This window comes from Saxophila tyrrhenica, assembly GCF_035928015.1.
Source record: "Saxophila tyrrhenica strain CCFEE 5935 chromosome Unknown scaffold_5, whole genome shotgun sequence".
Classification (NCBI taxonomy): domain Eukaryota; kingdom Fungi; phylum Ascomycota; class Dothideomycetes; order Mycosphaerellales; family Extremaceae; genus Saxophila; species Saxophila tyrrhenica.
In genome coordinates this window covers 1,129,695-1,143,551 of record NW_027041737.1, presented here as the reverse complement: position 1 = coordinate 1,143,551, position 13,857 = coordinate 1,129,695, and the positions used below count along the sequence as shown (strand labels likewise).

Here is a 13,857-nt window from a genome sequence, read left to right as displayed (position 1 = left end):
GGTGTTTTCCTACTCTCTGGGTACGTTTTGGGGAACTATCAGGGGAGTTCATGTACCATTACCAATCCATGCCAGCGCTTTTCCTTCGCGGCTTTACTTTCATGTCGTTGAGTTGCACATGAAGGAGTGCATGTATACAGCAACCTCCGAGATCGGCTACTCGGTTATAGGCCAGTGGCCCCTGCTCAGTCAACTCCAAGCAACTCCAACTCCATATATTGTTCCCTCGCAGTGATGCCTGTAACGTAGCTGTGCGTCAAGAGGCGTATATATAGCAAAGTTGCATTTTGCATTGAGCATAGCCTGGAAAAACGGCGAAACATCATGGCGGCCGCAGCGCAAGTGATCCGAAGGGCGCAACTCTACGGTATGCACACCCCAATCCAAGATCAAGAATGAATCTTTTCGTTCCAGAGACAAAACACAACATATATAAAACTCTCTACTAACACCACCAAGTCCCCGGCTCCTCCATGCGCTTCCTCGAAAAATCCCGCGGCCTCACCGTCGACTCCATCGCCTACGACCTCGAGGACTCTGTCACGCCCTCCAAGAAACCCGAAGGCCGCCAGAACATCCTCGCCGTGCTGAACAAAGACCGCGTGCCTAATGTTCGCGAGCAAGCCGTCCGCATCAACCCCGTCTCTTCCGGTCTGGCTTTGGATGACCTCACGGAAGTGCTCAAGGGCACGAACCTGGATTGCCTAGTCGTCCCTAAAGTTGACGCGGCGAGTGATTTACATTTCGTCACCGATGTGCTGAAGCAGAAATTACCGGAACGACATACGCCTGGCTCGCCTGGCTGGAATCCGGTCAAGATTGTTGCGTTGGTGGAGAGCGCGAGGAGCGTGATGGACTTGTCTGCAATCTGTGCCGCGAGTCCCTTCTTATCCGGCATCACGTTCGCGGCGGAGGACTTTGCGCTCGATCTTTCCATCACGCGGACGCCGGGGTTGAACGAGTTCACGTATGCGCGGTCAGCGATCGTGACGGCGGCGAGGGCGTTTAATCTGCCCAGTACGTTGGATTTGGTGTCGACGACTTTCAGAGGGGAGGAGGGGAGGAGGTTCTTGCAGGAGGAGAGCGAGAATGGGAAGAGGTTTGGGTTCAACGGGAAGCAGTGTATTCATCCGGATCAGGTGTCGACGGTGCAGGAGGTGTTTAGTCCGAGTCAGCAGGAGACTGAGTGGGCTGTGAGAGTTGTGATTGCGGACAAGAAGGCTGATGCGCAGGGGCGAGGAGCGTGGACGCTGGATGGGAAGATGATTGATGTGCCTGTGGTTGGCAAGGCGAAGGCTATCGTGGCGAAAGCTGAGCTCTGCGGGATGGACGTCAAGGGCTTGCAGGACAAGTTCAAGGATGAGGAGCCGCAGTAAAGATGTGAGTATAGTCTGTACATATGGCTGCTTATACGCATCAATACCCTCTGTCTCTGTTCACAACATTGATCAGCTTCTCCCCATCAACCCACTTCCCTAGATTGACTGCGAGTACCTGTATCGCTCTGTCCAGATACGACACCCCACTTCCACTAATATGCGGCGTCAGCACCACATTTTCCAGGTCCCACAACTCACTATCCTCCGGCAAAGGCTCAGGATCCGTCACATCCAGCGCCGCGCCCTCCAACGTCCCATCCTTCAACGCCTCAATCAACGCCGGCTGATCGACAATAGGCCCCCGCGCAATATTCGTCAAAAACACCTTCCTCTTCCCCTCATCGCTCAACACCCTAAACTCCTCCTTCGACAAGAAATGCCTCGTCTCCTTCGTCAACGGCACCGCAACAACCACCCAATCTAAATCCTGCTTCAAAAAATGCCGCAGACTCTCCTTATCCAACCCGCTGAACCACTTCTGCGGCACCTCTCCCTTCTCATCCCCCGTCCCAGGCACGATGAACCCCGGATCCCGCCTCTTCTCCGGTGTATCCTTCGGCGTAGCCGTGTACGCATACACCTCCATTCCCATGCCCTTTGCCAACCGCCCAACTTGCCTGCCTATACTCCCATACCCCAACACCCCAAGCCTCAAACCCACGCGATCGCGTACGCTCGTCTGACGCTCGGCGTTGATGCTCTTCGGCCACTCATGCCGCTTCTGCAATTCGTACAGATGCTTGTAATTATGCGTATGCACCAGATGCGTCATGACAACCCACTCGGCGATCTGCGGTCCATGGATCCCACTCGCCGTGCAAATCGTGATATCCTCATCTTTCCAAATCCAAAGATCCTGCACATGATTGCTGCCCGCACTCAACAGTTGGACGAGGCGGAGATGAGGCGCTTCGGAGCGGGAGGCAGGAAAGCCTGCAAAGGTGCAGAGGATGGTGACGCTGGACCAGATGTCTTTCCCTAGTGACGCGCGGATGGCGGCGAAGTCGAAGGTGTAGGAGACTTGACGCCAGGTTATCTCGATTTGGGGGAATTTCTTGCGGAGGGCGTTGGTGGTGTCGGTGGGTTCTGGGGTGGGCACGGCGAAGAGGAGGTGTTCTTTTGGTGGTCCGCCGCCCATGGTTGTTGTGTCTGGTGGCGTTGTATTATGGATGGAAGGGGAGAGAAGAAGGCTTGATAGAGCCGAATCAGCAGACCTACCTCGAAATGAATATATATATTCTTACACAATGTCGATGATGTGATCTGATCTTGCTATCGGCTCCGGGCAGGGCAAGGTGCGATGTCGTCCGGCAAAGCTTCAGCCGCTTGCTCGACGCCAGAAGGGAAAGGCGTGTAAACTGAACGGATTACTCTGTATACTATCATAAGACAGCCTGGGATCTGCACACAGCAGCGGCGAACGCACGCGAGAGAAGAGCAGCCATGGGTCAACGGTATTCCATTTCATGACGTTCTTATTCGCCGTCTCCTCCCAGCCTAATGTACACGCCATCAAGCATAGCACCCAACCCATTGCTTCGCGGTACGGTGTGAGAGAACGCCTCTCCAGCATCGCTTAGAAGTGACCGAGGTCCTGTCCACCCTTGTCAAAAGATCGAGTCTCCCCTCAACAGCTTCAGCAATCGAGCCAAAGCATCCGCCAGCGCCTCCACGCTCGTTGAAAAGTCCAGTACTGCCACCTGTCTCGTCTCCTCATACTTGCCGTCGAACACACTAGCTCGCTGCCTCTCCAAACTACGGAGCATCAGCTGCCGCGGCGTCCGAAGTCAGAGGCTCCTCCTTGGTCGCAGACTCGTCCTGGGCTGCAGCCTCGACCTTCGGAGCAGACTCCTCCGGTGCAGCCTCGCCCATCTCGACGTCCTCGACATCCACTGCTTCCTTGGTCTCAGCGGGCGCGATGACGGGCTCCTCGACCTTCGCGTCGGCCACCTCCTCAACCTTCGCGTCGAGCTCCTTAGCAGCCTCGTCAGCCTTCGTCTCAGTCTCCTGTGCACCTTTCTTCGCCTCATCTTCGCTCTTCGGGGCCTCAGCAGCAGCGGATTCGCCGTTCGTCTCGGGCACGGCACTCTCCGCCTTTACCTCAGCTGCAGGCTCGACAGACTCCTTCGGCTCAACAGCACTGGGTGGCGCCACATCACCATCCGCGGCCATGCGCCGGTTCCAGATGTCTAGCAAAGACGCGCTGCGCTTCTTGAAGTTGTACTCTTCATCCTTGGGAATAGACGAGAGCTTGACGATGCCCTTGAGGACCTTGTGGATCTTGGTGGTACGAATGATGGACGCCTCGAGGTTCTCGTGCGCTTCAAGCTGGGAGAAGAAGGTCGCCATGCCATCCATCTCGTCTTCCTTCGGGGTCACGTCGCGGCTCAGGAAGCCCTTCTGAAGCCTATGGCGGAGGTAGAGGATGGCCTTCTCGCGGTGCTCGCGCTCCTGCTCTGCTGTGAGCTGCTCTTTCTGAACTTCCTCGTCTTCCTTGGGCGCCTGAACGACCTTCTTCTTCGACTTTGCCGCAGACTTCTTCGTTGAAGCCTCGCCGTTTGGAGTCTTTGGCGCGTTAAGCTTCGTGACCTTTGGCGTCTTCTTTGGCTGGCAGCAGTCAGCATAATTTCCAGATGGATAGAGTTAAGCAGCCATACCTTGCCCTCGCTATCGCTCTCAGCGTCCTTCTTGCGCTTCTTAGCCGACTTCGTGCCATCCGCGTCCACCATGTCGACATCGTCCTCACTGCCCTTGCTTTTGCGACTCTTCTTGCTCTTCTTCGCTTGCGCCTCCTCGGTCGCGGCAGCTTCGGCATCTACGGCCTCTCTCTCCTTGCGCGCGGCCTCCTCTTCTGCGGCACGCGCAGCTTCCTCGCGCATCTCCTGCTCGATCTTAGCCTCTTCCTCCTGCCACGTCTTCAGAATGCCCTTGAAGTAGGCGAGGTCGTGGTTCTCAGAGGCAATTTTCCACGCGTCCTGCAGAGACTTGATCATCTTGGACTTTGGCAGCGTCTTGCACTCCTCCGGTTCAAGCGGCTCGAGGTTCGTGTTGATCATCCACGTGCTGCAGACGCGTATGTCAGTTTTGCGCCATGGCTAGATAAGAGACGATGAATACTCACAACTCATTCGTAGACAGGAACATAACCGGGTAGGTTCTCTCTTTCGAGTTCTTGCCGCCCTCCTTGAAGTCGTCGCGAATGGACCCATCTGGCCTGGTCGTGCTCACCGGCCGTGTCGCGAGTAGCGACTCTGGCAGCATCTGCTCGTCGCAAATGACAGACGGCCATGGCGGGTAGCCTTTTAGCTTCGCCCAGTAGAAGTCGCCCGGCTGGCAGTTGAGGTGAAGCGTGGGCATGCTCTTCTTCTTGTTAAGCTTCTTGTTCTTGTGCTCTGGGACGGCACCGCTCGACTTGCGCTTCTCTTTCTTGTTGCTCGGAGCCGCAGCAGCCTCTGGGGCGGCGGCAGGCTCGGCTTGAGCTACCTCAGCGGTCTCGACACCATCTGGCGCAGTGGCTTCGGTGGTGGCCTGCTTGCCAGCGGTGTCCTCGACGTCCTTTGACACAGCAGATGCGTCGCCGTTCGTGTCAGCAGCCGGAGTGGGTTCGGTCGGGGCCTCAGTAGCAGGCTGGGTACGGTCAGCAACGACATCACAGATTTCACCTGTCACTACTTCACGACTCACCGCTGGCGCCTCTACTGGCGGTGATGTGGTGGGCTCGTCCACCATCGTGATCGTGGTGGAGAGGGTGTGGTGTGGGTGAAGCAGAAATTGCGACGTGCGCTGGGCTCACTGCGACGCGTATCCTCCCGTAACGCGGTGAATAATGCTGTGCTGTGATGGGGTCAGCCGAGGGAAGTGATAGGCACACGTGGTCGCGATGGATTGGCGACGTGTGATGGAGAGGCTGATGGCGGATGGTGTTGTGTGGAGAGAGAGAGAACAGCGGAAGAAGGCGCGCAGTCTAAAAGAGAACTCTGCGGAAAACGCACGGGCCAAGAAGTCTGTCGCACAGGCTGCAGTCACCCTGCTTCCACGTTGACCAGCGCCCGGCTCGTGATTTCTTGCTCGTTGCAAACAAGATGAGGAGCTCAAGTGAATGCTCTGCATACGCCTCGTATGTATTCGATCCAAAGAGCGTCCTGCTGAACAAGTTGTGCTGCTTGTTGTGGTGACGCTTGGCAAGCTCGACCGCAACAAGCATGCCGGAAGCCAATCAGAAGGTGGCGTGAGCACCATTGCCCGCCCAGCCGACGCTTCCGATCTGCCTTCCTTCCAGCGGGATCCTGCTCCTGAGGTCGAGTGTGTCGAGGAAGGCCAGAGTATGCCTTCTCGTGACCGTCCGGCCTGTGAAAGCCACTCCCAGCCAGGACCGTCTCAGCTGGGCGATTGTCACTTGAGCTCGCTGGTCGAGCTGACGCAGCCCAGCACGGTTGCCGAGCTGTAACAGAAACCCCGCTCCTGTCGAAAGCATTCTGCCGTGCCAGGATAGCCGTCTCACCACGCTCCTCGTAAGAAGACCTGGCCCAGAAGTACCGCAGGCCCTCTTCGGCTTTTAACCAGTGGTGGACTTGGACTCGGCTTGAAGATCGACCAGCATCGCAGGAAAGCTGCAAGACAGCAAGCCTAGCATTGAGCGCATCGCAAGTCTGCTTCTCTAGCGTTGCTGAACCATTCAACCTATTGCTGGGCCTGTCAAGGCGGACAATCAGGGACGTGTTCAAGGCTCGCGCTGCGAAAGCCACGCAGCAAGAGGCTGTCAAGCTGACTGAACCAGACCTGCAGAAACCTGTTAGCGTCACGATCACTGTCCTTCCTGCCTCCAATGATGAACGTACCGTTCCAGCACCCATCCGAGAGGTCTGGTGCAAACGCTCGATCTTGACATGCAGATCGCCGTGTGTGAGATTTTTGCGGCCAATTGAAAAACAAGGCACTATGCCAGTGAGAATTGCGAGTATTAATACAAGAATAGTTCCATCTTTTTGACTTAGACACCGGGATGTAGTGAAAGTAGCCGCCGAGGACACACCGTCAAGCGCGAAGAGCGAAGCCAGAAGGAAATGTGCGAGAAGAATGGATAAACAGCAAATAGGACTCACGACTACACCGGTCAGCCTACCGGTCCCTCCATGTTGCACCTACCTTGAGGTCGTTCGTCAGGGCAGATTTGGTGATACCGCTACTGTATGTGACCTTTAAGCGTGACCTAGACGTCGTCAGCTAGGTACTAACACTTCTTCGTGGACCCGGCAAGACTGCTCGCCCAGCAGTGCGATGCAGTGCCAGCTGCTTCCTCCAGCCATCGGTCGTCCTATGATTCATCAACTGAACACTAGGAACTAAACGTCGTGCTGTCTGTCATGTTGAATTCTGCGGCGCAGGAACAGACGGTCGCGCAAGACCATAGCCTGAGCTGACAGCGTCGTCGCAATTTGGCAGCCACCCGTGGACGTCTTTGTGTTCCTGTCTCCAAAGTCTCCACGCATATCGTGCAGGCTATTTCAACGGGCTGATGTTCACGTTCATATTCCATCAGTCCAACTCATACGCAACAGTCAGAGTGTTGGACTTGTCCCTGCTATCGTCGATGGTAGTCCGTTGGGACGCTGTTCTCCAAAATCTCTTCCGCTCCTTGCGCTCAGTCGCTGTTCTACTAGATGGTCAAATCGTGGTGATATTGCTGAATGACATCGATCTCCGGGCGAACAGTACGATTTTGTGAATACTGCGGTCTTTTCGATGGGTTTGTAGATGGTGTTGAGGAAGAAACAGCCTCGCAAGCAAGAAACGAAGAGGAGTGGGAGGTGCCAACGTCACGTGCGCCCCTGCAACCTCAGCTCCCGAACACGTCTCCCAACACGGACATACACGCTCTCTTCAAAAGAATCTGGTAGCCTGGTTGCTGGTCTACTACAAATACTTGACGATCGGGACTATGCATTGAACACATACACTCAACAATGGACAACCCAATCCCAGGCACCCTCAACTGGCGCCTCAGTGCCCACCCCATAACCCTCGTCACCTTCCTCGCCTTCCGCATCGGTACGCAACACTCCCACACCTCCTACCTTCCCTGCTAACCCAAGACGTACGAGTACAGCAAGCCTTCTAGTCTACCTCCTCGGCCTCCTCTTCACCGAAAACTTCGTCCTCATCTTCATCATCACCATCCTCCTCCTCGCCTCGGACTTCTACTACCTCAAGAACATCGCCGGGCGCCGTCTTGTCGGCCTACGATGGTGGAACGAAGTCGATGCCAACTCGGGCGAGTCGCACTGGGTGTTTGAATCGGCGCCGCAGCCGAATGAGCCGGGCGGGAAGTTGGTGAATGCGACGGATAAGCGGTTCTTCTGGTTGGCGCTGTACTGCCAGCCGGCGCTGTGGGTGGCGCTGGCGGTGGTGGCGATTGTCAAGTTTGAGTTTATTTGGTTGACGCTTGTTGGTGGGTGCTGCGTACCAAGGTTTAAAAGGGAGGCGTTGGGGCTGACAGGGGACAGTTATTGCGCTGGTGCTTACGATCACGAATACGCTGGCTTTCTCGAGATGCGATAAGTTCAGCCAGGCCAGTGGGCTGGTTGAGAGGGGGCTGTACTCTGGCTCGCTGGCGCGGAATGTCGGAGGAGCGTTGGTGTCAAGATTGTTCAGCAGTGGAAGATGAGCACTCTGCATTGGGTGTTAGAAGAGCATGTTGTCGGCTTTAGCGTGTACTAGTAAGTCAATATACCATACGGAAAGATCTGTGCGTCATGGACCACTTGACCAGTCGATTCTCTTCGGGCCAGAACTATGTCCGTACCATTTTACAGATCCAACTCCTTTGCATCTTGTACAATGGAATATGTGAGCAGTCTCCTTTGAATTCGCAGCAATCCACAACCTCCTCATGATCGAAATCCTGTGTTGGACTGAAGTTCTGCTATATGAACTGCTATCGACACCGTCAGGGTTCACCTCTTGACTCACGCAGGTAAAATGGGCACCTCATTGGTCCTGAAGAACGTAAGAAGTGAAGTCGAGCTTCTAAGCCACGGTTCGGTCTTTCCATGTGCAACTGAACTCGCGCTTGCCTGTGCTCGCTCAGCCTTTCCTGCTTTGCTCGTATCTTCTTCACTGCTTCCACCCCTTACTAAACTCCTGCATCCACAGGTGAACCATTCTCAACGAATGACATCTTCACTTCAACCACTCATACGCGTGAGCAGTACAAGATGCAGCCACCAAAGACTATCCTCAACCAAGCCAGCAGAATGTCCACCATTCCGCCACCCACCAAAACACATGACAAGGTCCACACCTCAAAAACTCACACCCGTACCATGGCCGCCACCACCGTTAACGTCTTCCCGCGCCTAAGCAGCTGCCTCTCTCTCGAAGCCGTGCTGGACATCTACGAGCTCACAGAAATGATCCTGCTCGCCATGCCGAAGAGCGACATGCTCCTCGCCGCCGCTGGACATCCTACCTTGCGCTACATGTTCCAAGCCTCCTCTGCTGTGCGTAGACGTCTGGAGACCGACATCGATGAGCGGCAGGAAGTTGCTTTCGTACGGTACCAAATGGAAGACGGGTCATTGCTGGTCATCAGGCGTTACGCGCGCACGGAAGTCATCGCGCTTATCTCGGAGACGGAGACCGGGAAGCGGAGGACTGAGATGGTGTGTGGAAAGGCGCTACGTGTTGAGTTCATCGACCCAACCAAGCTGGCAATAGGCCGTTTCGTTGACTGGAGCCTCCGCATTGTAAGAGAGGGTGGCAGCGTTCCAGTATCGCACAAGGAGGCAGTCTACTGTGGCCAGCTAGAGGACTACCTGAACAGGTTCCACGCATCCCCGCCAGCCTATCACTAGAAGTCAAAAGAGATGCGGGGGTCGCTGTCGCTGGACATGCTCGTTTTCGACCTCGTTAAACCGCAGTGGAGAGCCCAAGGATTGTGGAGGTGGCATGTCCGCCAATCGATCCCGACATGGGATGCAGCGCTGATGGTGCTGAAGTGCCCTGGGGAGACAGCTGAGTGGGTGCTGGACCACTTGATCAACAGGCGAGGGCTCTTCGGATGTGAGATGTGGGAGATGCGATGGGATGGGCTCGCCGAGTGCCACGGCTCTGGCAAAACGTCGCTGGACTCGCCTCGAGAGCGACGAGAGGATGCCATGCGCGAGATACCGTGGCTTTAAGTATTGCTTGTACAAACAATTCATACATCGAACCAACCATCAACTACAAAACACATATCGTACCTGAGAAATCCTTGACGCCTTTCTGTCTCACTCACTTCTCACACAACATCTACCTCCTGGCCGTCGGCCCACTAACGCCAGCACCTATGACCGACGGCAACTCCGCATCACCCATCTCCCAGACGGTCCCGACAGCAAAGCTCACCAGCCCCACCATCGCCACGGAGAAAAGCACAATGAGCCAAAACTGCACGCTCACATCCCTCTTCTGACACGCCGGGCCGCCATAGTACGTCGTCGACACCCTTCCCTGACTATCCTTTTTCTCCTGCGGCTTGCAAGTGCAAGTGTAGCAGTTCTTCGCCGGCGAGCGATCTGGGGCAGAGGAGTCGGTGTATTTGAGGCTGCAGCTGCCGTGGCCGGTGCAGTTGCGGGTCATGGAGTTGCAGGTTTCGAGCGAGGGGAAGCAGGCGGGAAGGATGCCCCGGAGAGGTCCAGTCGCGTTGGATGCAGCGGCTGCGCCGAGGTTGGTCGTGGTGGCCGTTGGTTCTTCGAGAGGTTGCTCGGTTTGTTGGCGTTTGTGGTGGAGGGGGAGGCGGGGCATGGAGTAGGTGCCCCAGAGGTCCTCCACGGGCTCTGGAGCTTCTGAAGAAGTGGAGGGCGAGATGGCGATGATGGTGATGTCGTTGCGATAGCCGCCGTCGTGGATGGTTTGCATCCACTTGCGCTCGAAGTCGTAGATATTGGTGCGAATGGCGCCGGCGAGCTTGTTGGGATAGTCGGTCGTGTGAGATGAGAGGCGGGAGAGGGCGTCCTTAGTGGATGGGTAGGCTTGCTGGAGGATGTCGGCTAGGAGGTCGTGGGTGCTGTCGGTGGAGGGGAGGGGGGAGATCTTGAAGCTGGAGGCGCGGTCGGAGTAACGTTCAGCTGTTAAGTAGATTGTTAGCATATCAGCGCGTCTTACGAGCTGATCCAGCACATACTGAAAGCCTCCTCATGCTCTTCGGGTACCTCTACCAAGAAGATGTACTGTTGCTGTTCCTTCTCCCCCTTCCCGGCCTGGCCTAGCAGATGCGATCTTACGCCAAAGTCGTTGATGGCCTGCATCGCCTCATCGTGCCGTAGGTCCGCCGAGTGATATTCCTCTACTCCCGCCCTCTGCGCCAGTACCATTCGTGCTGCGGCTGGCGATAGTGTCCTCCTCTCATCGCTGATGTCTCTCCTTTGCGATTCGTAGATGTAGACTGTCCCTGCCACCGATGCCGCCGCTCTTGAAGCACAGCATAACGCTGGCAGTAGTATGGATCGTGTCAGCCTCATCGTTGCTCCCAATCGTTGCTAGAGGGTGACCAGACGATGGACATTGAATGCTGCTGGCTATCTTGAGGTCAGGCTTGGCATATGTGTCGGCGGGCGGGATAGCGCCACCCGGGCGGGATGACCCGGATCCAGACTTCAACCCACCATTTACCTTTGATTGTCTTTACATTCGTCACCTCCTACATCAAACCCTCCCGGATCTCTGGTATTGGTACCAAAAACGCATTCACGTCGCGCAGAACGAATGCCGAGCCCGCGATAGGCCACCACCATGCATCGCCTCCCGCGAGCCCTTACACTCCGCCAGACGCCCCACGCCATCCACCGACCGCAACCCATACGAAGAGCACAGATCCCGCGCATACAGAGGAGACACAAGTCGCAAACAGTCTACTCATCCTCTTCTGGCGAACCCATAAATCTACGGACCGTCCGCTTCAAGCGACCCGGCTTCTTCACCTTCCGCCGGTTGGCCACGGTTGGCGTCTACACCGGCGTCGTCTACCTCTACTTCAACCTGCTATGGCGGTACATGGATATCGAGATCGAGTTTGTGGACGACGAAGAAGAGCAGACCGATGAGCAGAAGCAGGCCTCGGGTGACCCCTCGAAGGAGGAGGCGTCAGAAGAAGAAGATGGCCCACCGTTCTACGCCGACCCCGACTCTACATTCATCCCTATGACCTGGTCCAAGAAGCTGCCTAGAACGTACTACCGCGGCAGCGACCCCGAATGGCAAGAGTTCATAAAAATCGCACAGGACCGGACGAGACACAAAAAGATCCAGTCCGAGCTCGTACAGATCGTCTACACCGGCTCAACGCAACACCCCACCATCGCACGCCAACTTGGTCCAGAAGCTAAAGTCGGCAAATACTGGCTCGACATCTCTTTCCCCGACGGTCCACCGCCGGAGTACGAGCGTAGCGGAATCGAGATTGGGGATGGCTTTGTGGCGTGGAGCCAGCAGATTGTGAGTCAGGAGAAGCAATGGCGATTGATGCGGGCACTGTGGCCGAGCGCGGCGGCGCAGAGTAGTTGGGCGACACTGAAGGTGTTGGCAGGGATCCAGTGGCGGCGGGTGAAGCAGAGCTTGGGGCTGGAGGCGCGGGATCCGATGGCGCCGGAGGAACGTTTCAAGACGGCGATGGAGATGGTCGAGAAGCGACAGGCTGCCGCGAGGGAGGGAAAGCAGGGTGGTGTGGGCAAGGCGCAGACGGATCCTAGCGGGAGTCCAGGCGCCGTGGCTAGTAGTCGCGACGCTGCCTCGTCACCCTCCGCCACTCCCTCACCACAAGCTCGGCCGTCCTCATCCTCTTCGAGTGATGGGAAGAAATTCCCCATACCTCTCCCGAACCTCCCGCTCCCCTCTGCTCCCGCCTCCGCCTCCAGCGCCGCATCCACCGACCTCCCCATCGCCATGCACGTCTTCCAATCCACCCTCTCGAAAACATGGTCCCCCACCGCCAAAGCGAACCGACAAGGCGGCGTGGCTCCCTTCGATCCTCCACGGGGCAGCTTCGTGGTGCAAGGGTTGGTCGAGGTGCGGGGACAGAGGGGCAGGATGCTGTTCGATGTGCAGAGTGCTTATGACCCCAGCCAGGGGAAGTTTGTGCAGGTGAATGCGGGGGTGAGGGGGTATAAGCGGTGGAGACAGGGGCCGAAGGGAGGGCCGTAGGTCAGGGCGAAGTGCTTTTGTGTGTGTGCTGCGTTTTGAGCGATGGGTTTAGCGGGATAGTGGGATGACAGGGGTTGCATAGCGTTCGTTGAGCGGAGAGGCATTGTTACGACCACGATAAAGTTCGATACATATCCGGCCTTCGCGAGCGTTCGATCCATTGAGATGTCCTGCCGTACGTGGCCGTCGGCGTGCATTTATCCCACAGGGGTACACGTAGCTTACAGCCTGCTATTACCTTTCCTGTCATCGCACCCGTGCTTTTCGTGTATTTTGAGGCATTACAGGGTGAGCTGCCAGTACTTGACGGCATCGAAGATTCGTTCTCTTCTCCGGTCGAAGCCTAGTGCGCACTGGGTATTGCGGCGAGTAGAATGATCAGCTTGATACGACCGCATATGGGGATCAGTTGATGAGGTATTCAAAGTTCGTACAGCGTGCACACTCCCTCCTCCCCAAGTAGAGTATCAGTACTAAACAAAAGAGGCCACTCCGCCCTCCACCAACCGAAGGCCGTCCAAAAACAGCAAAAGAAAACCCCCTTTCGGAGGTGAAGAAACCCTGTCATTGCGATCTGTCCTGTCGACCCTGTCTTTGCGGTTTACTTTCTTTGGCAATTTTCAATTTGCAGCTTTCTGTCTTGAGACTTCACGAGATTCGAACTTGTGTTTTAACTAGGACCTTGTTGCGTGATGATATCACGTGCTTGTTTTTTCTGTTCTTGGTCGCTTATGGGCTTTGGTGCTTGTGGGCTGGTGAGGGAGGGTTTGTGGAAGTGGAATATATTACTTCACTTCACTTTCGCCAGGGATTGGGGGTGATGTCCGAGATTGGGCCGGTGGTGGTGGGCCGTGGTGTTCGTTTTGACAGTGGTGTTGTTTGTCGTGCGGCTGTAATCGAGGATCCTGCGACAGTGGTTTCGTGGACGCGGACGGCGGCTCGATTGAGACAAGTACTTGGCTTCAAGTAGGAACAGTGAGGTGATCTCTGATGGGTTGTTTCTGCTTACTGTTGCAGCACTGATTGTGCACGAGCAGTTTCGTCCTGTCATCATTCCCGCCCTTGTCCGCCGAAAGAGTGCCTCAGACCGCGAACGTAGTAAGACTACATGATGACCGTAACGCATGCATGCTTTATTTTCACTGTGCAACTTCACGTAACTCTTCCTGCCTGCGAGCCACAGCATGCCTTCCATTTAGGCTACGTGCGTACTCATTCAAGTTCGCCACCTCGAGACACGCCTCTTCGTCCGCCCTTGTCCCCTCGTTTACCCCTGCCTTTCGAACCACCTCAATGG

At 56.0% G+C, this 13,857-nt stretch overlaps 6 protein-coding genes across 6 annotated transcripts; 3 read left to right on the top strand and 3 right to left on the bottom strand.

Annotated features, from left to right (window-relative positions):
• Positions 1 to 324: 324 nt before the first annotated feature.
• On the top strand, positions 325 to 1,376 carry LTR77_003858 (uncharacterized protein; the record flags this gene model as incomplete). Its single annotated transcript, XM_064801113.1, has 2 exons — positions 325 to 367; positions 460 to 1,376. The coding sequence occupies 2 exons, from the start codon at positions 325 to 327 to the stop codon at positions 1,374 to 1,376; spliced, it is 960 nt and encodes a 319-aa protein (XP_064661064.1).
• Positions 1,377 to 1,416: 40 nt separating this feature from the next.
• Positions 1,417 to 2,517, bottom strand: LTR77_003857 (uncharacterized protein; the record flags this gene model as incomplete). Its single annotated transcript, XM_064801112.1, has 1 exon — positions 1,417 to 2,517. One exon carries the CDS (start codon positions 2,515 to 2,517, stop codon positions 1,417 to 1,419), a length of 1,101 nt encoding a protein of 366 aa, XP_064661063.1.
• A 617-nt stretch (positions 2,518 to 3,134) lies between these two features.
• Positions 3,135 to 5,108, bottom strand: LTR77_003856 (uncharacterized protein; the record flags this gene model as incomplete). Its single annotated transcript, XM_064801111.1, has 4 exons — positions 3,135 to 3,986; positions 4,037 to 4,442; positions 4,501 to 5,006; positions 5,064 to 5,108. The coding sequence occupies 4 exons, from the start codon at positions 5,106 to 5,108 to the stop codon at positions 3,135 to 3,137; spliced, it is 1,809 nt and encodes a 602-aa protein (XP_064661062.1).
• A 2,234-nt stretch (positions 5,109 to 7,342) lies between these two features.
• Positions 7,343 to 9,232, top strand: TVP23 (Golgi apparatus membrane protein tvp23; the record flags this gene model as incomplete). The annotated part of the gene is made up of 3 exons (XM_064801110.1): positions 7,343 to 7,427; positions 7,486 to 7,827; positions 8,532 to 9,232. 3 exons carry the CDS (start codon positions 7,343 to 7,345, stop codon positions 9,230 to 9,232), a joined length of 1,128 nt encoding a protein of 375 aa, XP_064661061.1.
• A 439-nt stretch (positions 9,233 to 9,671) lies between these two features.
• Positions 9,672 to 10,735, bottom strand: LTR77_003854 (uncharacterized protein; the record flags this gene model as incomplete). Its single annotated transcript, XM_064801109.1, has 2 exons — positions 9,672 to 10,489; positions 10,546 to 10,735. 2 exons carry the CDS (start codon positions 10,733 to 10,735, stop codon positions 9,672 to 9,674), a joined length of 1,008 nt encoding a protein of 335 aa, XP_064661060.1.
• A 418-nt stretch (positions 10,736 to 11,153) lies between these two features.
• LTR77_003853 (uncharacterized protein) lies at positions 11,154 to 12,560 on the top strand (the record flags this gene model as incomplete). Its single annotated transcript, XM_064801108.1, has 1 exon — positions 11,154 to 12,560. The coding sequence occupies one exon, from the start codon at positions 11,154 to 11,156 to the stop codon at positions 12,558 to 12,560; it is 1,407 nt and encodes a 468-aa protein (XP_064661059.1).
• Positions 12,561 to 13,857: the final 1,297 nt, after the last annotated feature.